Here is a 26,252-nt window from a genome sequence, read left to right on the forward strand (position 1 = left end):
TGACAGACATGCAGACCAATTTGATGTAGTGTGCGGCATATGGTCTACAAAAATAAACACACCTGCTTCCTATGCACACCTGAGACTTAGTAACACTAACGAGTCACATGATATTTTGGAGGGAAAATGACAAGCAGTGCTCAATTTGGACATTTGGGGGTATAGTCTCTTAGAGGTGTACTCACTTTTGTTGCTGGTGGTTTAGACAATAATGGCTGTATATAGAGTTACTGTGAGGGAAGAACAAATTTACACTGTTATATAAGCTGCACACAGACTACTTTTCATTGTGTCAAAATGTAATTTTGTCAGTGTTGTCCCATGAAAAGATATACTTAAATATCTGCAAAAATTTGAGGGGTGCACTCACTTTTGTCATACACTATATCTCTACTAATGTATCTACTTACAATAGTAGAGATTAGAGTAGAATATTTATTCAGTTAAACATTCTGCTTCACAGGCCAATTCAATGGCAGCAAATCATACATTATATTTTTGTATATGGGGGACTGTTTCAATGCGAGAATGTAACTTTAAAAATCCATAAACCATGAACCAAGTATTGCCTATAAACTTGCTGGGCAGGTTTTCTAGGAGCTGGATTAAGCCTAGTCTTGAACTACATTGTAGTACCAATAAGCCATCATTTCTGGACAGGTCTGGACAAAAATGTTTGTGTTTAGGCTTAATATGGTCTTTTATGTGTTTGATATCAGATTTATTCATCTGGTTATTTGGTTATGTTCTATTTTCAGAAATTTTATTGGCTAGTAGTGTTTTCAACTACAAAGCAAAGCAGGCCAGACTATTGTGCCTGAACCACTTCTACAAAATCAGTCAATAGCAGATCAGGAAGTATTGCTGCATCATCAGTCACTGGGTAAAGTCAGTATGGAGGGAACAGGAAGCACAATTTGGGGAAGCTGCTGTAAAATATTGTTAGAAGACCGTTTTTCTTGATAATTTAACTTAACTTTTTAAAGCTTTTTAAACATTTGAAATTAAAATAGTATTTGTCTCTAAAGATATTAATCATATGGCTACACATAATGTATTTATAGCATAAACCATCTCCATCCACAGTTCTCCACAGACTGGTGACCATGGTTAAAGACACCAGAATTCTATGGTTCTAGGTAGCACCAAAAGGGTTGCACTATTGTAACAGGCCAATTAGCATTTTTTCAGTTCTAAATAGACCCCATTTGTGTAGTTGAGAGTGGGGCACAAGCTATCATGTAGCCTACAATTTTACTGATTGCAGTACAGCTTTGGTCATCTCATATACCAACAGCAAAAAAATTTTGTTCGTAATCAAGCAGATATTGTTCCAGTTTAAAGCAGATCAACGACTCACAGTGAGTGATAGCCAAGCTAAAGTACAGCTTTAAAGCTAGAAAACAATTTTATATGCTAATTTGTCCAGAGATGTGAATACTATATGTGCATAAATATTAATAATTAAATACATCTGAATATGTCCTGCTTATTCTGTAATTGACACATAAGGTCCCCTGTTCCAGGTGTGTTATGTCTTTGTTTTAGCATGAGCACTGTTAATGACAAACAAACAAAAAATATATACCTCTAACATGGTCTTAAAAAGAGACATAAATAAAGAATGGAATAAATATAAAATGTTTATTTGCACAGTAAAATTGAAAGGAAATCAGGAGAGTTTTTACATACCAAATACCAATGATAAAAACAACATTCTGTTAGTAGTTGAATGATTGTCTGTTAATATGCAGCCACAAAGCAAAGGAAAAGTGTAATTCAACAGAAAAACATTAAAGAAACTAAAAGATTCACTCAGCAAATGTCATTCTTAAATTCTATGGTATAAACATTTAGACTACTTTTCAATGTATGCTAATAAACATAAATTAGATTATGTGATCTGAATAAGTATGATCTGTAATAAGCAAACATTTAAGCTACATCTACAACAATGAATTAACTTCAAAAATAATTTTAACCACATCAGACCTGTTCCTCTTATAACAACAATTTGTAAGATTACTACAGTGAAAGATTATGATGATGACCTGGCTTTTGATTAAAGTAAGAGTCTTTGAAACAAAACAGTTATAAAAAGTATGCAGGTTTTTAAAGCTGTTTAATAGACTCCACTGTTTAGCATGAGAGAAGAGTCCTCTACACCAGCACAGAGACCTGCAACAATTCAGAGAAATGTGTTTTTAATAGAAATCATCTTTATGTGTTGTAAGAAAATCAGCACATTAAAATTTAAAGTCCAGTTAAAAGCTTAAAATTAAAGTAAGGCTTACCTTAACTTGGCACCAGGATCCGTCCTGTAAAAAGACATTAATAATTATATTGTAAATAAAACATGTATCAATACTTTGGATCAGTTTTACACAACTGTGCTCCTGAGGGGCCACTGCCCTGCATATTTTAGTGCTTTTACTGCTCTAAGAAACAAAGTGTTTTTTTTTTTTACTTTATATCATACCGATAATGAGCTGAATAGAGGAATCAGTTGTGTTGGAAGCAGAGAAAGACTCTTAAAGGTACAGAGCAGTGGGCATCCAGGTCCAGAATTGAGAAACACCGCTCTAGATTAATAGCATTATTAATAATCTCTTATCTCCTCTTACCTGTGGATTTCTTCTTGTAGTAGATGAATCCAGCAGCTGAAAGGACAAGTCCCAGCACCAGCCCTGAAGATCCAATAGCAATCTTGTTCCTGTCAGTCTCAGGAAGAGAAGGATCTGTAGAAAATCAAGAATCTTTGTATTAATATTAAGTACCTTAAACATCTGAGTTTAGTCAGTTTCCTATGCTGCATCTCTCCTGCAATCTTTGTTTTATGCAACTGAACATTTAATAAGTACCTAACATGATAGTGGCCATTGCAAACTGGCAAAACCCTGATCTGCAATTATGTATATCGTCACTGTCCAATGAAAAAGACACATCTCCAAAACAGCAACTTTACAGGAGAGAGAGAAAAATCTTCTTAACTTTCAGTGGAAGTCAATGTAAAAAGACTTTATTTTAGGTCATTTTGGAGAATTTCTATTGGTCCATTCATTAATAAGTTTTGACATAGTGTAAGGGACAGTTTATTTAACTAAAAATCTACAGAAATGGAGATAATCTTTTTTTTTATTTGACATCAACAATATGCTTTGACCCAGTCTGCTACTCATTTCGGTGCAGGAAAAATGAATCAGATTTTTTCTTACCAAATCAACTTTTTTTTGCAACAGTTTATCATAAACATTTAATCCCAAACTGACACACATGCACAAAATACCATACTTTACTTGATCTTTTTTCTCCTCAGTTTTCATTTATTATATCAAATATGTATTGGATTTCAACAGAGGCGTGCAGACATAGACATCACCAACTTTGCCCTTTATCAACCAAAGTGCCCTTTTGAAACTTCGTTTTTTATTATTATTATTATTATTATTATTATTATTAAGATTTTATTGAGGCCGGTTTGAAAAGATCTTTTGAAAACCTGAGCGATTAAAAACGAGTGAAAACAGAATGCCCTGAAATCAGCTCGCACACACCCGACCTCTCTCTTCCTCTGTCACGTGATCCCGCGCGGTTGCGCGCAAGGCACACTAGATGCGCTGCAGCAGCAGTTCAGTTCAGCGAGTCTTCAGCACAGCACGAACGGTAACAGATAGGCTTCTTCTCCCCCGTGTCCCACCAGCCAGGTAACATACACATAAAAAAAAGTGCCTTTTTTCCCCCCGAGCACTTGCCCCCCAAAATGTCTGTGCACGCCACTGGATTTCAATATCTATTGGATTTCAATACTACGTTTAAAGCATCCCAAATTGAAATTGAAAATATCTGATTCACTCTGTATTTAGTTAAACACTGTCACACAAATAAGACATCTGTATCACATACAATAAAAGATCAGATTTGGGTCACTTTTACTTGCTGTAAAAGGGGTACAGCTATTGTGTCTATAATTCATACGCTTGCCTATTTTTACTTTTAATAAGTGACTGTTCACTTGCTGCCTAACATATCTACACCTTTACGTGTGAAATTAGAACCAGATCACCACTGTTATTTAATTCACCTGGCTGATTATTGTGTGTCAGATATCAAATCACAACAAACGAGTTTCAGTTGGAATTACCTGATCAAAAGCAAGTCAATCAAGAATTCAGTCTCTTTATTCTTACCCCAGTCAATGCGGATGGCTTTTGCGGAGCTGACGTGTTCCACCACACAGGAGATCTTCTCTCCAGATTTGGGGGTGTACTCCAGGTGGGAGTGGAACTGGTAGTACCAGTCTCCATCAGCCATCTCCTCAGTGACGGTAATATCACCAGTCACCTTTTTACCATTCTTCAGCCAGTACACATTGATAGCCGGAGGGTAGAAGTTGTACGCATTGCATATCAGCATGGCTGGATCACCACCACTGGCCTGCTCTTGTTCTAACATGACCTCAACCTTCGGCGGGACTATAAAACAAATCTGATATTAGTGCATATACACATATGTATACATTAGTGCATTTGTACAAAGCATGTTCTATATATTATATTTGCATCTTCCAGCATGTTTAGGTAAGAGCTGGTATTTAGATTGCTCTGAATCCCGAACCTATAATAAGATTGTCAATAGAAATGGCTGTAATTGTTGTACTGAGAAATGTTTAAATTTGATTGTAATAGGCCAAGATTTGCAGTGGTTTCCCAAATGACCTTTGTTATATTATTGTGGCATTATTGAGAACCTCCATACTGTTCTATTTTCAAGCGACTGTAGACCCTTGCTACATAATCAGTATTGAATAATATTCATTTTACTTAATATTTATCATATTGTCTGCATATAGCTGAGCTGTCCACCCTGTCATGGGACATGTAAATCAAATGTAAATGTTTGATATAGTTGTCCGTCTTGTCACTGTCCACTTTGCTGTGCAACTTGTCATGGCAGGGCGGACACATGCATGAATAAAAAGTAAAAATGAAAAGTCATTGACCAGGGAAAATACAATTCCTGTGTATTCTGTGTATTCTTGTAAATATGATAAATAGTAAACAATTAAAAATCTTAAGTTTATTTACAGGCCATAGGGACAGTATTGCATATTGATAATGGCCTGTATATTATTTGCATGTGATTTCCAGTCATTTCATATTAAATGGTTGATGAACATAGGACAAAGTAACTATTATAAAGTAACTAGCTATCCACACTAACCCAACATTCCAAAACCCTATTTAACTTTAACCCTATTTACAGCATAGCTCACTAAACAACACAGAAATGTCAGCGATCCTGAGTATTGGACTTGTTGCTGATAACTGTCTGGACTGTCTATCTTATTATTGGTCTGAAGCCCACAGCATCCAATTCTTTTAGAAAGATCTGCCATTCTGATTTGTCGTGCACTTGTTGACAAACTGGGGATATTCTGTCCATCTTTGCTCCTGAAATACTCATGGTCTGTCAAGGGTACTATTTTTGTACTAAATCATGATAACAATCATCTGTTGAACTGTCTGAAATCATATTATTACTAGCCCTAAACTGACCCCCTCCCAACTTTTTGGAATGTGTTGCAAGTGTAGGAATGGATGCCTGAAATTAAGTTGACCAGACACAACATGAAATATAGTTTTTAAACAATATTGTTCCAATATTAGATTTCAGAGATATGCTTTTACAGTTTTTTGTTGTTGCTAAGACCCAAAACTGGTTCTTGTAGCACAACTTTGGGAATTACAATCTCAAATAGCCTTTCTGTTCATCTGCTACACTAAACTATAAGCACATTCTCTGCCTTGCACTCAGTTATCAATCCTAAAACTCTAAACACAGTTCCCTACATTACATACAGCAAGACAAACTCAACACCCTGTGATTTATAGAATGCACTGCCCTGCACCACACTAACATACAAGTTACCCAAACCCAGCTGTACCAGGTGAACAAATATTTAGAAACAGAAAAATTAAGACAAAAAGGAAGACAAAAAGCACAAGGCCACATTTTTTCATTTTTCAGGATGCTGGGCACATTGTACAGTCTAATTTGAGCTGCTACACTGTAGCAAGTATTTAACAGTGTGAACTGTGCTATGGATATGTGCAAGGATGCTAGGCTGTCCTTCTTCTCACTGGTACTGTAATTCACTGTCCTGTGCGGCACAATACTATGTACTTTTTTGTTTCATACTGTAATTCAGTACTGTAATGTTTTAGAGAATGAGTGATATAGAGCTGTAGCTACAGTGGAACACACAATCCTTAACAATGAAGCTTCAGCTCTGCCAAAACAAGCACAGGTCATAGAACACTCTTGGTTCCTATACAACACTGACCATCATATTTATTCCAAATCACCAGTTGAAGAGACCACATATACACAAGATGGTTATGTACCAATAATGTGCAAATAGCCTGTATATTTGTGGAAATATATGTACGAATGAGTATTATAACAGACCATCATACTGAGCACTCAAAAACACAAGCTAGTGTGTTTTCTGTTAATTGCATCAGTGTATATTTGGCAGTTAGCAAAAGTTGTTCATTAGATTTGTGTGTGTAGAGTTAAGATGTGAAAATATATTTCTGGCAAGAGTTTACAGAGCTTTTTGTTGAAGTTTTCATTTTGTCCAGAATTGTAAGGCATTTATGTTGTATATGCAGTTTGGACAGCTGTGTGAAGTATGGACAAAAGAAAAGATAGTTCCAGAAACTGTGTCTAAGTTAACTAAAAAAACTGTCAAAGTCATTACCACAGAATAACAAACATGATTTTCCTAAGATAATGGTTTCAATCATTTCAGATCCCAAGAAATCAAAATGGATTCAATTCAATTGACCAATTTTTGTTGTTTTTTTCTTTTGTTCAAATGTGTGTAAAATATAATACAACATATTGTCATACACATCATACAATGGCTTGCAAAAGTATAAATCCCCCATTAACTTTTTTTTTTTTTCACATTTTGTCACCTTACAACCACAAACTTAAAATAAATTAGTTTAAGATTTGAAACGATAAACCTACACAAAGTACCACAATTGCACAGTTTGGTTCTACAACTGTGTGAGTTCAAGGGGTATGAATACTTTTGCCTCTGTGTGTGTGTGTGTGTGTGTGTGTGTGTGTGTGTGAGCGCGTGTGTGTGTGTGTGTGTTTCCCACTTTCATTTTTGAACGTTTTGCTCGGTCAAATACTACCATCTTGTGGCGATATACTGGTATTGTACCTTTTAAAGTTGAATAAAACGCAGGAGAATACCAAGTTATTTTTAGCGTCATATTTTGCTCAGAGTAAAAAGCTGAGATATTGCAAATCCCAACACAGGGAAAAGCGCAGTTTGTAAACCAATCATAGGTTGAATTATCTTAATAAAACATGATCTCTCGTTGTTTTGATGAAGTAATGATGATAAATATATAATTCGCTGTGATGAATAAACTAAGATAAACATTTTCATATTGTTTCTAGAGCAAACATATGGCCTTTGCAATCGGATGCAAATAAACTCGTCTTTGTTTAGATACAGTATTAGTATTCATTATGTAAATTATCATGATTCGTGTTTAGAAATCTCAGCTCCGTCCCATCATTCTGCTGCTTCCCCTCTCCAAACCATTATTACTTAGATTATTTTATCAGCTCAGCGCCTCTGCTGTTAAAGCTGTGGTGTGTGTTGTGTAATGAGAGTAGACTGTATGTGCTGCTTACCTGATTTAACCAGAACATGAGAGTGGTCTATTTGTATATTGGGTGTGCAGTATCCGTCCCGCTGAGCTTTATACTGCTGTAGTTCAGGGCCTTTGTTAAAGCGCTCTGCATTCTTCACTCCGAGCTCAGTGTACCCTACAAACTTCCCCACTGTGCTGTTAAACCGCAACATTGCATCCTTATTAAAGTAATAGGTATCAATGTATTCCACATCAGTGAGAGCCTCACTGAAGACACATTCCGTCGCTCTGTACCAGTTATATCCATCTGCAAATAAAATAAAGAAACAATAATTTGTGTCACTTCATCAGAGCTTCCTGTAGTAAAGACATTAAAATATATATTTAATATTGCATATTTGCTAAGGAAATGTTTGTCAAAATAGTGGTCATTTTGTCCAACCATACACATTTTGTAATTAACTCTAAACATTTATTATGATCTTTTTTTTTACTTTTACAGTGCCAGTCAAAAGTTTGGCAAGTGAAATGTTTTTTTGTTTTTTGTTTCTATTTTCTACATTGTAGATTGAAATTGAGGATTTCAAAATTGTGAAGGAACACTTCATGAGATAATCCCCTGGGCTTCCAACAGTTATTAAGGAGTTCCCAGAGGTTCTGAGCACTTGTTTACAGTGGCTTGCAAAAGTATTTATACCCCTTTAACTTTTTCAAGAATATGTCACTTTATAAGCACAAAATTAAATTTATTTTATTAGATATTAAGTGATATACCAACAGAGTAGCACATAATTGTTACGTGGAACCAAAAGCATGCATGGTTTTCAAAATTTTGATCAAATAAAAATCGGAAAAGTGTGATGTGCAAAAGTATTTAGCCTCCTTTACTCTGAAACCCCTTAATAAAGTCCAGTGCCTTCATAAGTTAATAGAGTCCAGCTGTGTGTAATTTAGTCTCAGTATAAATACACCTGTTCTGTGAAGGCCTCAGTGGTTTTTTAGAGAACACTAGTGAACAAACAGCATCATGAAGACCAAAGAACTCACCAGAAAAGATAAAGGTGTGGAGATATTTTAAAACAGGGTTCGAGACCAAAGTTAAACACACCAAATTCTAAACTGTGACACACCATCTCAACTGTCAAACACAGTGGTGGCAGCATCATGCTGTGAGGATGCTTTTCTTCAGCAGGGACAGAGACAGAGAAGCTGGTCAGAGTTAATGGGAAGATGGATGGAGCTAACTACAGCGCAATCTGGGAGGAAAAGCTGTTGGAAGCTGCAAAAGACTGGGAAGGAGATTTACCTTCCAGCAAGACTATGACCCTAAACATACAGCCAGAGCTACAGTGGAATGATTAAGGTGATTACTTTAACCAAGGGCGTAGGAGCAGGTTTGATATTGGGGGGGGGACACATTTGCCAATATGAACCCAAGCCCACCCTATAGTTTCTTAGAACAACATTTGTGGAAATTACTTTTAATCACAAATAATCATATTTTTCTGTATTTTGTTTTTTATTAGTTAACATCCAAGTAAAGGTGATTTTACAACCTAAACATGTTACTCCACATTACATTTACTGTTGTAAGAAAAAATTATGCATATACATATGACAAAAAAAAAAAAAAGTTATCACCTAATATTTAAAATAATATAACAGATTTGGTTATTATTATTATTATTATTATTATTATTATTATTATTATTAGTAGTAGTAGTAGTAGTATTATGTATTGGCATGTCAATTCTGTTGTATATTTACATTTTTTGCACTCTTTAAAAAAAAATCCTACGCTTTTATTTTTTTTTCTACTGAGAGCTCTTCTAAAGATTGGTGTCCTTTTATGTAAAAGAATGTAACTTTACGTTTCATAAAGATTTTTATAAACGTCAGGACATGTGGCCTTACTGTGAACCCTGTTCTTACATATTCTACTGAATATTAACACTGTTCTACATATTCTAGAGCTTTCTCTGCTTTAAAGACATTTAATAAAGTAAGTGGTGGTATGATGTGTCTAATACACTGCTGGATATACATGATTAAACTCAGTAAACTCAGTAAATGACTGTTTATTAGCTGATCAGCTGGATCAGGTGGAAAACACAATTTTGGGGCAGTGATCAGGGTTAAGAAACTGCTTTAAACTACAAACATAAAGTACTGTACTACATTCTGGCTATCCTCTACATCCAGCTTCTCGATAACTAGTTAGCTAAATGAATTTCCGTTCATTATAGCTCACAGTAAATCCTGTAATCCTAAATTAATAAACACCGTTTAAAAATGAAATAGTAATTAGCTGATCAGGTACAGGGCAAGTTGAATTGGTACCGGCTCCGTGATTGGTCCGGTCTGTCTCCTCATTAATAGTACAGCTGATCTGAGCGAAACTATATCATTTTTGGGGGGGACAAATCCACCTGTTTCCAATATTGGGTGGGACATGTCCCACCCATCCCCCCCGGTTCCTACGCCAATGACTTTAACACGTTTTTGTTTACTACATAATCCCATGGGTTTGTTCATAGTTTGCTATCTTTAATATTAATTTTGTTCAATTTTAATATATTCACCAGTAACAGCCCAATCAAAATCTGAAATACTATTTCTATTCATGTGGATGATGACTGGTGTAAATACATGCTTGTTTCTGCATGATGTTAAGCTTTGCACTACTGCAGTACATAAGTAATTGTACTGAAGGATTTTTTAAACCAGTTTAACGAAATTGTCTGTCTTATTAAATATTACAAAGAATCCCAGATAGTTTTTAAAAGTTTTTTTGTTGTGTTCTGTAAAATTCTGTAGCCTATTTTGTATTATTCAGCTTTATGGGTTGAGCAAATAGGGTTTTCATTGTTTTCAGTGTTTTAGCTGTAACACTAAAAGCATACATTATTCTTTGTTTAGTAGTTTTTGTTTGAATTTATAGGTATAGGTAAATAGTTTTATAGGTAAATTATTTTACATAGTTTTCATTGGTGAAATAAAACTTCTGTGGACTAATGCAATATGTATTTTTTTTTTTTTCAATTTTGATTAATAAAATAGATGTAATACAAACATACCTGTTCTTGAAGACAAAGTCAGTAGGAGCAGCAGCTGTAAAGTCAGGATCATTTTGATTCTCTCTGCATTCAAACACTGACAGAGTTCAGGAGAGAGAGCCTCAGATCACTGAGAAACCTAAGGTTACTAACCAATCACAATCTCATGTACCATTGCATCATGTGTTACCAAGCAGAGTCAAAAGCAAATTTGAGATCGTTAAAGGTTCATTAGGAGACTTTTGCCAAACAAAGCACTGAAATAATATTTTTTTACTAATAGAAAATGATCTGTTTTACATCAGATTTAGTTTTGTTACTAAATGTAATTTTGTTTTCTCAGTTCAGTGTGATCAAATGGACGTCTCAATTTTTTATTTACACTAGATTATATGAAACTGCTCTCAAGTTTCTGTTCTTTACCAAGGTCAGCTACTCTGATCTTAACAATAATGCTCTAAAAGACTGTAAACATTACATTCAGCTTTATATTTTAAATAGTTCAGGCATTAAACTAGAAGGTTCTCTGACTGCACTATTGATTTTTTTTTCTCAATACTTACACACAATTACTACAACATGTAACGTAGGCACCAACCCCCTGAACCAATTCTGCTAAACTACATGTACAATTCTGCTTTATACTCCAATTGCAGTTCTAAAACACATTTTTTTCCAAACCACTTCACACAATTTTCTGCATTTCTGCAATATTTTATCACACACTTATGTATGAGCTGTCTGTAATAAGTAATGATTTTGATGAATGGAGAAGAAGTGTTTTCTATTCATTATAGTGTTTTACATTGAGCTTATCAGTGTTAAGCTGCTTCTTATAAATATCTATTCATATGATGGTTTGTATTTGGTACAACACACAGCAAAATGCCATTTTGAGAAGAGATAACATTGATTTGAATGTAAAGTTTCACTTTGCAGAGGAACTGAGGGGTTTTGCCCATAGTGTGTGTGTGTTTTTTATTTGCGTGTAGATTTCTGAGAATATTAAGCCTGCTTTCAGAAAATGTGTAAATTCACACACACTGATCACTCACTCACACACTCAAACCTAGAGGCAGTTTAGAATAGCCAGTCTACTTTTTTCTGCAGATGATGTAAATACCCAATGCAAAACACCTTTTAATTGACATTTCAAAAGTGGCTTAGTATTTATTTAATGTTGAGTCTGTTGTCTATTGGTTTGGGGTTATTTCGATTCCAGTTTGTTTTGGACAAAAATCAAGTTAAGAAAATATTAGGGTCATGTCCTTAAAGCAATGTTTTGTACAGTATCCAACAACAGTGACTGTAAAAAAGTAACATATAAAATCTGCTCAATAAATTTGAAGTACGCTCACTTTGCTTGAGTAGAGTTTACCCCATATTTTAAGTAACTATTATGTAAACTGAACAGCTAAGACAGTACAAAACCTAACATTTCTTAGTATGTTACACAAAAGTTACATCTTTCCTATTGGTCCCTGACATCCTTTATTTGCATATTGGGTGTGTCCCAGCCACCCCTAATTCACCATCAATGTGGAAAATGTTGGCACTATGGCCAATATAAATTGGTCATATAAATGCTGTTATTATAAATATTTTAACAGTATATGCACAGTTTGTTCAAAATATATATCAGTATCAGTTATTCAGTAGTATAATGAGAGCTCAGCAAATGTACTGTATAAATGCTGATTTATACTTAAAGAGTGCTGCAAGAATGCCAGAATGGATATTCAAAATCAAAAAATCTAAATCAAAGCTGCCTGTATTTGCTAGTTTCTGGCTCGAGCCACTTTTCCAAAGTCTCCATTTTCTTTCTTGGTTTCGGTGTCTGCAATTGGCAGATGATCAGAGCTTTCATGTGTGTCTGTATCTGGCATTTTTGCGGCTCAGATGGTTGCCGCTTTCGAGTCGAGTATAAATAAAGTGTATTGCTATAAATATACAAATGTACAAAAAAGTAATATCTATATTTTTTAAACTAATATATAGATCATATCAACAGAACATATTATTGTTGTTATTACAGATGACAGACACAATCCATCATATGAAAAGACATTTATAAGAACCAGTTGAACACTGTGTCCAATGTAAAACATGGATGAACAGAAAACAGTTCCTCTCCTTCCATCATAATGATTTTGGCCTTTTTTTGTTGTGTTACACCTACCGTAGACAGCTCATACATATTTGTGTTGTAAAATATTTCACAGTATTTTTTTTTTACTCAGAACACACAGTTACAGTTTACAATTCTGTTAACTTACAAGCACAATTCCTGCTTTACACTCAAATTACAGTTCTACAACACACTTTTTTTTAAAAAAACATTACACACAATTCTCATGAAGAAAATTTCTTGTTTTCACAAGTAACAAACTGTTATTCAAAACTATAAAGTTAATTACCCTACAATGCACAATGATTTGTCACATGTGCACACAGATTTACAATCAGCAATAAGAGCTGTAGCACAAATGGGAAAAAGGAGAGCTCAGCCTAATTTAAACAGGTACACTGAAGCATCCATCATCTGGACTTTCCGAAATGAGAATACAGTGAAGTAAATACAGTCATATGAAAAAGTTTGGGCACCCCTATTAATCTTAATCATTTTTAGTTCTTAATATTTGGGTGTTTGCAACAGCCATTTCAGTTTGATATATCTAATAACTGATGGACACAGTAATATTTCAGGATCGAAATGAGGTTTATTGTACTAACAGAAAATGTGCAATATGCATTAAACCAAAATTTGACCGGTGCAAAAGTATGGGCACCCTTATCATTTTATTGATTTGAATACTCCTAACTACTTTTTACTGACTTACTGAAGCACAAAATTGGTTTGGTAACCTCACAGAGCTTTGAACTTCATAGCCAGGTGTATCCAATCATGAGAAAAGGTATTTAAGGTGGCCAATTGCAAGTTGTTCTCCTATTTGAATCTCCTCTGAAGTTAGTTAGCTAAATTAATTTTCGTTCATTACAGTAAGTCCTGTAATCCTAAATTAATAAACACAGTTTGAAAATGAAATAGTGATTAGCTGATCAGGTACAGGGAAAGTTGAACATTACATAAATAGTTTATTTTTTTTCTTAAACCTTGAATCCCTATCTAGCTAATTCCACGAGGCTGAAGTTGGTTTGATATTCGCAGCTCCAGATTCGTTTGGCTCGATATTCGCAGCCTCGTATTCCCCGGCTGAAGTTGGTTTTTATATTCGCAGCTACCGCTTCACTGAACCACCGTGAACTAAAGAGAGCGTTCACAAACACCCGCTGTTCCGCATATTATATTAAACACCCCACAGATCAACACTGAAGATCTGTACTTTAAAGAAAACCTGGCATTATCCTGGCCGGAGCTAGTTGTATACTGTAAAATATTTATTTTAATGACTGAATTTATACTTCATAATTTAATATACACTTCTCAAAAAAATAAAGGGAACACTCAAATAACACAATAAAACTCCAAGTAAATCAAACTTCTGTGAAATTAAACTGTCCACTTAGGAAGCAACACTGATTGACAATCAATTTCACCTGCTGTTGTGCAAATAGAATAGACAACAGGTGGAAATTATTGGCAATTAGCAAGACACACTTAATAAAGGAGTGGTTCTGCAGGTGGGGACCACAGACCACTTCTCAGAACCTATGCTGTCTGGCTGATGTTTTGGTCAGTTTGGAATGTGGGTGGTGCTTTCACACTCGTGGTAGCATGAGACGGACTCTACAACCCCCACAAGTGGCTCAGGTAGTGCAGCTCATCCAGAATGGCACATCAATGCGAGCTGTGGCAAGAAGGTTTGCTGTGTCTGTCAGCGTAGTGTCCAGAGGCTGGAGGCGCTACCAGGAGACAGGCCAGTACACCAGGAGACTTGGAGGAGGCCATAGGAGGGCAACAACCCAGCAGCAGGACCGCTACCTCCGCCTTTGTGCAAGAAGGAACAGGAGGAGCACTGCAGTTCCTGCAAGATGAAGGCATTGAAGCTATGGACTGGCCCGCCCGTTCCCCAGACCTGAATCCGATTGAGCACATCTGGGACATCATGTCTCACTCCATCCACCAACGTCACGTTGCACCACAGACTGTCCAGGAGTTGGCGGATGCTTTAGTCCAGGTCTGGGAGGAGATCCCTCAGGAGACCATCCTCCACCTCATCAGGAGCATGCCCAGGCGTTGTAGGGAGGTCATACAGGCACGTGGAGGCCACACACAATACTGAGCCTCATTTTGACTTGTTTTAAGGACATTACATTAAAGTTGGATCAGCCTGTAATGTATTTTTTCACTTTAATTTTGTGTGTGGCTCCAAATCCAGGCCTCCATTGGTTAATAAATTTCATTTCCATTGATGATTTTTGTGTGATTTTGTTGTCAGCACATTCAACTTTGTACAGAACAAAGTATTCAATGAGAATATTTCATTCATTCAGATCTAGGATGTGTTATTTGAGTGTTCCCTTTATTTTTTTGAGCAGTGTATAATAAAAAAATATCTTTAATAAAATAAAATTTAAAAAATATAGATTTTTTTTCATCTTGGGCCAGACCAAATACACATGATATGAAGAGTTCTATTCTTCTAATTAAAGGAAATCTTGGAATTAGCCTGGCCCGAGCTGATTTTATATTTTAAAATGAATTAGCAACATGGAACACAAGCCATTTTGCACAAATATAATGAATATAAAGCTAACGTTCCATTGAAGGATTTTTAGCAACATGGCATGCGAGCCATAATACACAAAATATGAATATAAATCCAGTATTTTTCATCTTGGGCCAGAACAAACACACATGAGATGAAAAATTCTAGTCTTGTACTTTAAGGAAAACTTGGAATTAGCCTGTCCCGAGCTGATTTTATACTTTAAAATAAACTGGCAACATGGTATAACGAGCCATTTTGAACAAAAAATGAATTTAAAGCTGATGTTCCAGTGTGATTTTGAAGGAGTTTTTCATCTCGGGCCAGAACAAATACACATGATATGATGAGTTCTTGTCTCCCAATTTAAGGAAGACCTGGAATTATCCTGGCCCAAGCTAATTTTAGACTTTAAAATGAACTGGCAACATGACATGAAAGCCATTTTGCACAGAAATAATGAATATAAAGCATTGATTCCAGTGTGGTTTTGAGAATACTAGAACTCTTCATCTCATGTGTATTTGGTCTGAAAAAAAGTCCCTCAAAATCATACTGGAACATCGGTTTTATATTTAATTTTTTTGTGCATTATGTCTCTATATGCCATGTTGCTAATTAATTGTGGAGTGTGAAATCAGCTCGGGCCAGGCAAATTCCAACATTTCCTTAAAGTAAAAGACTAGAACTCTTCATCATGTGTTTATTTGTTCTGGCCCAAGATGAAAAAGTCCTTCAAAATCACACTGGAACATCAGCTTCATATTCATTTTTTGGTGCGTTGTGGCTCAGTATGACATGTTGCCAGTTCATTTTAAAGACTAAAATCAGCTCAGGCCATTGTAATTCCAGGTTTCCTTAAAGTAGAAGACTAGTACTCTTCATCTCATGTGTATTTGTTCTGGCCCAAGATGAAAAAGTCCTTCAAAATCACACTGGAACATCAGCTTTAAATTATTTTTTTTTTGTGGAAAATGACTCGCTATGCTATGTTGCCAGTTCATTTTAAAGTATAAAATCAGCTCGGGCCAGGCTTATTCTAGGTTTTCCTTAAAGTAGAAGTCTAGAACTCTTCATGTCATGTGTATTTGTTCTGGCCCAAGATGAAAAAGTCTGTCAAATTCACAATGGAACTACTGGCTTTATATAATTTTTTGTGTATTATGGCTCACATGCCATGTTGCTAATTCATTTTACAGTATAAAATATGCTCGGCCCAGGCTAATTTCAGTTTTTTCTTAAAGTGGAAGACTAGAACTTCATAACATGTATTTGGTCTGGCCCAAGATGAAAAATTTCTTCAAAATTGTTCTGGAACAGTGGCTTTTTTGTGCATTATGGATGGGTATGCCATGTTGCCAGTTTATTTTAAAGTATAAAATCAGCTCAGGCCAGGCTAATTCTAGGTTTTCGTTAAAGTAGAAGACTATAATTCTTCATCTCGTGTGTATTTGGTCTGGCCCAAGATGAAAACGTCTTTGAAAATCACACTGGAACATCAGCTTTAAATTATTTTTTTTTTGTGGAAAATGACTCGCTATTCTATGTTCCAGTTCATTTTAAAGTATAAAATCAGCTCAGGCCAGGCTAATTTCAGGTTTTCCTTAAAGTAGAGAACTAGTACTCTTCAGATCATGTGTATTTGTTCTGGCCCAAGATGAAAAAGTCCTTCAAAATTGTTCTGGAACAGTGGCTTTTTTGTGCAAAATGGCTTGTTATACCATGTTGCCAGTTCATTTTAAAGTATAAAATCAGCTCGGGCCAGGCTAATTCCAAGTTGTCCTTAAAGTAGAAGACTAGAACTCTTCAGATCATGTGTGTTTGTTCTGGTCCAAGATTAAAAAGTCCTTCAAAAATCACACTGAAACATCAGCTTTATATTAAATTTGTTTGTGCATTATGGCTCGTTATACCATGTTGCCAGTTCATTTTAAAGTAAGAAATCAGCTCAGGCCAGGCTAATTCTAGGTTTTCCTTAAAGTAGAAGACTATAATTCTTCATCTCATGTGTATTTGGTCTGGTTCAAGATGAAAAAGTCCTTGAAAATCACACTGGAACATCAGTTCCAATTTCCACAAAAAAAATTGTGGAAAATGACTCGCTATTCTATGTTACCAGTTCATTTTAAAGTATAAAATCAGCTCGGGCCAGGCTTATTTCAGGTTTTCCTAAAGTAGAAGTCTAGAACTCTTCATGTCATGTGTATTTGTTCTGGTCCAAGATGAAAAAGTCTGCCAAATTCACTATAGAACTACAGGCTTTATATAAAATTTTTGTGTATTATGGCTCACATGCCATGTTGCTAATTCATTTTACAGTATAAAATATGCTCGGGCCAGGCTAATTCCAGGTTTTTCTTAAAGTGGAAGACTAGAACTTCATAACATGTATTTAGTCTGGCCCAAGATGAAAAAGTTCTTCAAAATTGTTCTGGAACAGTGGCTTTTTTGTGCCTTATGGATCGGTATACCATGTTGCCAGTTCATTTTAAAGTATAAAATCAGCTCGGGCCAAGATAATTAAAACTGTTCCTTAAAGTACAAGACTAGAACTCTTCATCTCATGTGTATTTGTTCTGGCCCAAGATGAAAAAGTCCTTCAAAATCACACTAGAACAGCAGCTTTAAATTCATTTTTTTGTGCATTATGGATGGGTATGCCATGTTGCCAGTTCATTTTTAAGTATAAAATCAGCTCGGGCCAGGCTAATTTCAGGTTTTTCTTAAAGTGGAAGACTAGAACTCCTCAAATCATGTGTATTTGGTCTGGCCCAAGATGAAAAAAATCCTTTAAAATCACAGCGGATCATCTGCCTCATATTTTTTGAGCGCAATGGCTTTTAAAATATTATTATATATTCAATTATTAATTATAAATTCAGTAATTAAAATAAATATTTTACAGTATACAATTAGCTCCTGACAGGATAATGCCAGGTTTTCTTTAAAGTAGGAGGCTAATTCTCTATTTAAGATATTTTTTACTCAGGAAATGAATTAATTACATTAGAACAGCAAATTCACATTGTAAGTAAAACTGGAGAAAATAAGTGATGGAAGGTTGTGTATATAAAATTACATTTAATAACATATTGTATATTTACATTTTTAATAAACAGCTGTACTGCTTTTCTTCACTCTATCTCCTTCAGTGTTTATCTGTGGGGTGTTTAATATAATATGCGGAACAGCGGGTGTTTGTGAACGCTCTCTTTAGTTCACGGTGGTTCAGTGAAGCGGTAGCTGCAAATATCAAACCAACAAACAGCGACAGAACTGCATTTTGGGGTATATATATATATATATATATATATATATATATATATATATATATATATATATATATATATATATATATATATATTCATTATTTAAACTTCATTATACATAGATACTTCATTGAGGATTATTGTGACCATATATTGACTTATTTAAGGCTCATGTTATTCTACATGAATCCAATATTGTAATTCATGAGACTTTTAATAGGCTAAATTGTTATGTTAATTAATATTAATTTTATGACACTGTGCAAATGCTGTCGCTACAAGTAACACCTTGATTTTAGGTTCAAAAGAAGATGGAGAAGTTTTGGCTTGCAGATATTAAGAGTTCACTGCAAAAATAATGAAATCAAAGGATACAAAGATCTGCACATATTTTTAAGTCACCACCTGAATATTTCATGCAGAATTATTTGAATTAAGAAAGAGGAACCACATTATTTGCAACAGCTTTATTATTTTTACAACAAACATGAGATGATATATAACTTTAGACTGATGTCAGAATATAGAGAGGCAACATACAGAAAAACAAAGTACGGAACACATGTAAATTAACTAAAGGAAAACAGTACATTGCACATGTAAATAAACCAAAGAAACAGCACAGATTACATAAAATGGGGTTTACTTGTGTAGTGCTTGTGTAGTTCGGAAGAATGAACCCTGGGGAATACAAAAGCAGGAAGAGAATAAGAAAATTGGGACATGATTGCATTTAATACATGAATACAATTAAACATTTTGGAAACATTACCTACATTTTATTATTATTATTATTTATTTTATTTTTTTTAACATCCTGTTTAAGAAAATGAAGACAAGAAAGATGATTGTATTAAAGTTGTTATATTTTGTATTCATTATTTACTTATTTTATATTTATATAAAACAAACAATAACACACACTTATATTTATTGGGTTTGTTTTTGGCACACTATTACTAGTGCATCTCAGAAAACCTGAATATCATGAGAATATTTCTATCATGGTTTAATTCAAAAAAGTCTGTCAAATTTTATAATCACTACATATAAAGAGACATATCCCAAAACTGTTTTTGTTTTACTTTTCTAAAAGCTCATGACAAAAACAGAAATAATAAATCCTTAAAATATTTCATTTAAAACTTAAAACATAAATTGTTAGATGTGTCACTGTAAACATAATTAATACAAAATATTTCTTTTGAGATGCACTACTATTAAACAGGACTAATTATGCTATCTTAAATTACACATGCATTGGAAAAGTGTTTTTTCCCCACTGTTGACAATATATCCGATATCCTCAGTCAAACATATATAATAAAATAAATATTGGTCATATCACCTTAAATCTCTGTTAAATTAGTAGTTACTTAGACAAACAGTAAGGTAGCTAGTTAGCGTTAGCTACCTGAGCAATAGGTAGCTATCATTTAGCTAAATTCCGCAGTACTACTTAGTACTTAGTTTCCACAGTAACTGTATTTATTAAGCATTTATCTCTTGTTAGTGTTTAAAGTTCATTCTGAAATGAATAGAGATAAGCTTTGCTTACCTAGCTAGTTAGGTTAGCATGGTCTATCTAGATATATAAGATATTTACTTAGTTAGGTTAGCATGGTCTATCTAGATATATAAGATATTTACTTAGTTAGGTTAGCATGGTCTATCTAGATATATAAGATATTTACTTAGTTAGGTTAGCATGGTCTATCTGGATATATAAGATATTGATATATAAGATATTAAGATGTTTACTTACTTAGTTTAGCATGGTCTATCTGGATATATAAGATATTGATATATAAGATATTAAGATGTTTACTTACCTAGTTTAGCATGGTCTATCTGGATATATAAGATATTGATATATAAGGTATTAAGATGTGTACTTACTTAGGTTAGCATGGTCTATCTGGATATATAAGATATTTAATTAGTTAGTTTAGCATGGTCTTTCTGGATATATAATATATTGATATATAAGATATTAAGATATTTACTTAGTTATGTTAGCATGGCCTATCTGTATATATAAGATATTAAGATTTTTAATTAACGTTAGTTAGGTTAGCATGGTCTATCTGAATATATAATATATATAAAACCAAAGAGATGGTTGTTGACTTCAGGAGAGCTCCAGGTGTCCACCACCCGCTGAACATCAACGGCTCTGCTGTGGAAATTGTGAAAAACACCAAGTTCCTCTGTGTTTACATTGCAGAGAACCTCACCTGGTCCCTAAACACCAGCTACATAACAAAAAAAAGTGCAGCAGCGCCTCTACTTCCTGCGGAGACTCAGGAAAGCACATCTCCCACCTCCCATCCTCACCATGTTCTACAGAGGGACTGTAGAAAGCATCCTGAGCACCTGCATTACCGTCTGGTTTGGGAACTGCAACACCTCAGACCGCAAGACCCTACAGCGGATAGTGCGGACAGCTGAGAAAATCATCGGAGTCTCTCTTCCCTCCATCACTGAGATCTACACCACACGCTGCATCCGCAAAGCCACCAGCATTGTGAATGACCCCACCCATCCCTCACACAGACTCTTCGCTCTGATGCCATCCGGCAGAAGATACAGGAGCATCCGAGTCTCCACTCCTAGACTCTGCAACAGCTTCATCCACCAGGCAGTCAGACTCCTCAACGCACAGACAGAGCTGATCTCCCCCCCCCCCCAACACACTCACACAAACAGAACTGAATCCCCCCCCGTTTACACACACAAAGACTGAACTTCACCCACACACACACTCACACTCAGCACACAGAGACTGAAATGTCTTTATTCCTATCAGCAATATTTGCTGCCACTCTCAAAACTAAACTATCTACCTCAGTAACTGCTGTGATTATATATGTTCTATATGTTACAGTATGTTACACATCTCTGCACCTTTTATTGTTTTATTTATTGTTATTTAGTGTTATAGTTTTATGTTGCACTGTCGTCACTCCTGCACTTTATGTTGTCTATTGCTTATTGTTCCATGTTGCACCATGGTTCCGGAGGAACCTAATTTCACTACACTGTGTACCTGTACTCAGATGTAATGACAATAAAAGCCTCTTGACTTGACTTGATATTAGCTATTTACTTAGTTAGGTCAGCGTTGTCTGTCTGGATATAACTTAAGATATTAAGATATTTAGGAATTTACAACTAATAGGCTCTCACTCATTAATGTTAAATGGCAGTAACTGTATTCGCGTTGTCTTAGCATAGATTTAGTCCCCTAAATCTGCTTTTTAAGAGGGGGTTAATTCCCTAAAATGCTTCAGTGCACATGTTAGTTTGATTCTGATGTCCTGATAAAACACAATCAGATTATTTAAGCGTACTAACCTGTAAAAGTGGATCACAGATGGTGTATCCTGCTCCAGCTTCACTGTGCTGATAGTATTTGCTGCTAACTTCCGGGAACTATTGATAGGCTCCACGGTCCGCCATAGCTGTAAAAAACTGATCCATTGGAGTGAACGGAGTTGACACGGCTCTCTCTCTCTATGGCTCTGGATAGTTCCAGGAAGTTCTTGGTGGGCAATTTGAGCCCATAAACACAGCGACAGAACTGCGATTTTGGGGTACTTTTTATAGGCTAAATGTTTTATGTTAATTAGTATTAATTTTATGACATTGTGCAAATGCAGTCGCTACAAGTGAAACTGATGTTTTATTTTAGGTTGAAAAGAAGATGGAGAAGTTTAGGCTTGCAGATATTGAAAGTTCACTGCAAAAATAATAAAATCAAAGGATACAAAGATCTGCATATATTTTAAGTCACCCTGGGGAATACAAATGCAGGAAGAGAATAAGAAAATTGAGACATGATTGCATGTAATACACGAATACAATTAAACATTTTGGGAACATTACCTACATTTTTATTATTATTATTATTATTATTATTATTATTATTATTTATTTTATTTATTTTCTGGAAGAAAATATCCAGTTTAAGAAAATGAAGACAAGAAGGATGATTGTATTAAAGTTGTTATATTTTGTACTCATTATTTACTTATTTTATATTTATATAAAACAAACAACAACACACATTCTTATATTTATTGGGTTTGTTTTTGGCACACTATTACTAGTGCCTCTCAGAAAACCTGAATATCATGAGAATTTTTCTATCATAGTTTAATTTAAAAAAAATGTATAATCACTACATATAAAGAGACATATCCCAAAACTGTTTTTGTTTTACTTTTCTAAAAGCTCATGAAAAAAAACCAGAAATAATAAATTCCTAGAATATTTAATTTAAAACGTAATATAAATTGTTAGATGTGTCACTGTAAACATAATTAATACAAAATATTACTGTTAATTGAACAATATTAAACATTTCTTTTGAGATGCACTACTATTAAACAGGACTAATTATGCTATCTTAAATTACACATGCATTGGAAAAGTGTTTTTTCCCCACTGTTGACAATATATCCGATATCCTCAGACAAACGTATATAATAAAATAAATATTGGTCATATCACCTTAAATTTGGTCTCTGATAAATTAGTACTTACTTAGACAAACAGCAAGACAGCTACCTGAGCAATAGGTAGCTATCCTTTAGGTAAATTCGGCAGTACTACTTAGTAGTACTGTAGTCTGTATTTATTAAGCATTTATCTCTTGTCAGTGTTTAAAGTTCTTTCTGAAATAAATAAGTTAAGTTAAATAAAGTTAATGTAGCACCCCCTGGGGGTCGGCTGCAGGTATAAATTTAATCCCAAAGGATAAAGAGAGAAGATGGACCAGTCTAGGTTCGCTCGTGAAGCAGAAAGGAAAAAGACACACAATCTGACTTTAGAAATTTTCAGTAAATGTATTTCAGTAAATGTATTGACACTGTTAGAATAGAGACAACTGATGTAGAAATGTAAATAAAACAGTAGATAAAATAAAACAGAAAAATATAAGCAAGATTTCAAATAAACAACTCAGGTAGTTACTTTCAAAAGTAAACAATCAGTATATAAAAATATATTCACAAAAATATAGTTGGTTTTCCCTTTGTGGTATGTCTCAAGGTCTATAATATTCTAAAGGTTTCCTATTTTATAACTCAGTCCTCTGGAATAATTTTAGTACTTTAAGGATTACTATTATTTTAGGTTTAGTATTATTTAGTTATTATTAATGGTTATCTCATTATCTTTCTTTTAGGTTTTGGTTTGACAATTGAGGTAAGTATAATTATTAAGGTAAGTATAATTATTAATTAGGGAATTAGGGTAAGTATAATTATTGATTAGAGGATTAAGGTAAGTATTCACTTGTCTATTTCAATTGGTTAAGAGGTGAGTATTGAACCTGTAGTTATAATTCTGGAATGTCACACACCACGATACCTTTTCTCCCAACACAATATAAAAACCCAATAATTCACAAATTCACCCAAATAATAAAATAAAATAACAAAACAGTGCAAAATTCAGTATCAGCTTACTAGAATTAAACCCACAGTATTTACGATGTAAATCAATTCAGTTCAATTCACATTAAATGTGACTGGACGAAGCAAAGTCTGTTCTTTAAGTGTTTCAGTCCGTCCAAGAATCGGTTTATCGGTTTCTGTTCGTTATGCAGGTAACGCAGTGTAACTCACTTGGAACGAGGAGAAAAAAAAAAAAAAAGTCCAACCGTAAAAACAGAAGGGATACTCAAGATTCAATGCTCAGGTACGAAGTTCCTTTGGGCTGAGGCTCGCCATCGCGTCTTCTACTCGACTGGGCTCTCGTGACCAGACGGCAGGTTCTTATCAGCAGTGTATCCCAATCAAAACTGGCCAAATCCGATCCGGAATCGTTTAGTTTCAGATTATCTGGCAACCCGCGGCGAAAACTCGGTTGCGCGCTCGAGATGACTCCAGAAGTCCAATCCACTCGGCAGATTGACAAGGCTAAACTAGCGTATTAGTTTCCCAGCTTTAAGAAAAGCGCCTAATAGCTCCTGATCCGCGATATTCACTTGTTAGATCTAAAATTCTAAACGGCTCGCTCCGTCTCCTGGCTCAACCTCTGCGCCGCGATCCGGCTGGCTCAGCTTCCAACTCGTAAGTGCGAGTGATCTTTGTCACGTAGCTCTGGACTAATTTGCTTACTAACTTGTGATTGGTTGTATTTTTCCGCAGTGGGTGGCTCTGGACTAACTTACTTGATAACTTTTTAATTGGTCATATTTTTCCGCAGTGGGTGGTTAACTTGCTTTTTATTGGTGAGGTTGTGGCGTAGTGGGCGGTTCTTTGTACCGTCACTGCCTTTCTAATAATACCATTATTTTATATTATATATATATATATTTTCTTTTTACGTTTCCTTATTTTTATTAGGTTATTTTCAGAGGTAAGTACCTTTTTTTTTTTAAATATCTAATTTTATTATTTCTATAATAATTAATTATCTTATGTTTAACTTATTAAATTCTTATAATCAGTGGTAATTATTAGGAATAATTTAACCTGGGTTACATCCTCCCGCCTTAAACTGTATGCACGTCCCTGTGCATGCAAAGGGCATTTTTAGAAGGTGAGAATGAATTTACATAGGGGGCATTTGTGAGAGATTCAGTAAGGGCAGTGTTTAAGCCTTGGAATAGAGATTGCACTATGGAGACAAGGGGGTTTCCTAGTTCAGGGTATGTTAGCCTCTTAGCCCTTTCTCTGTGTCTTGTGGAATGCCTTACTGGGATCTCAACTTCATCATCTTCAGATGCATACTGGGACTGTGAATCTTGAATCTGAACATTCTCTTCCATGTTTCCTACAGGTTCCATTTCTCTCCAATCTTCTGGAAGAACTAGCTGGTGCTGTACCTCATGTCCTTCTTGTCGTTTCCTGTACAGTATTCCGTTTCTCAGAAGCAATTTGTTCCATTCTCTGCACATAAGATGTAGTTGTGGCATCTCCTTCTTAGCAGAAGGAGAGGGTACCCCTCCCCCTTCTAGAGAGGAGATCACTTCCCAAATAACAGAATCAAATTTCTGTTTTTCACATACTTCTACCTCAGACAATTTTGAAATGACGGGGAATCCTTTGAAATACTCCCCTTGTACAAAACCATCAGGCAGGGAATCTGGATGTGATGCCAGGGATTCCACCAATGGAACACTGGAAATTTGGGATGCAGAGTCAGATGGCTGGCGCACAAGACGGGCTTCACAAATGGCTTGAACTACTTCAGGGCCAACTTTGGTGTGATGAGCAAACTCAGGTAGGTGCTGCAATGTGAATTGGCGGATCCTGTCTTGCTCTTTTTGTGAGGCAGGGTCGTCTATACCAGTGTCATGAGGAAGTCGTGAAAGAGCATCTGCGTCCAGGTTGTGCTTTCCCGGGCGGTACTGGAGCTTGAATGAAAAGGTGGATAAGGCAGATAACCATCTATAGCTTGTGGCATCTAGTTTTGCTGAGGTAAGGATATATGTTAGGGGGTTGCTGTCAGTGATGACTGTAAACGAGTTGCCATAAAGATAATCACTGAATTTTTCAGTTACTGCCCACTTAAGAGATAAAAATTCAAGTTTATGGGCAGGGTAACGGGATTCGCTATGGG

At 35.1% G+C, this 26,252-nt stretch overlaps 1 protein-coding gene across 1 annotated transcript; it reads right to left on the bottom strand.

Annotated features, from left to right (window-relative positions):
• Nucleotides 1-1,630: 1,630 nt before the first annotated feature.
• On the bottom strand, nucleotides 1,631-10,866 carry LOC103026908 (H-2 class II histocompatibility antigen, E-S beta chain-like). The gene is made up of 6 exons (XM_049485963.1): nucleotides 10,760-10,866; nucleotides 7,723-7,989; nucleotides 4,188-4,472; nucleotides 2,625-2,738; nucleotides 2,295-2,318; nucleotides 1,631-2,178 (listed from the first exon to the last, which is right to left on the bottom strand). The coding sequence occupies exons 1-5, from the start codon at nucleotides 10,809-10,811 to the stop codon at nucleotides 2,296-2,298; spliced, it is 741 nt and encodes a 246-aa protein (XP_049341920.1). The 5' UTR covers nucleotides 10,812-10,866; the 3' UTR covers nucleotides 1,631-2,178; nucleotide 2,295.
• Nucleotides 10,867-26,252: the final 15,386 nt, after the last annotated feature.

This window comes from Astyanax mexicanus, chromosome 12 (assembly GCF_023375975.1).
Source record: "Astyanax mexicanus isolate ESR-SI-001 chromosome 12, AstMex3_surface, whole genome shotgun sequence".
NCBI lineage: Eukaryota > Metazoa > Chordata > Actinopteri > Characiformes > Acestrorhamphidae > Astyanax > Astyanax mexicanus.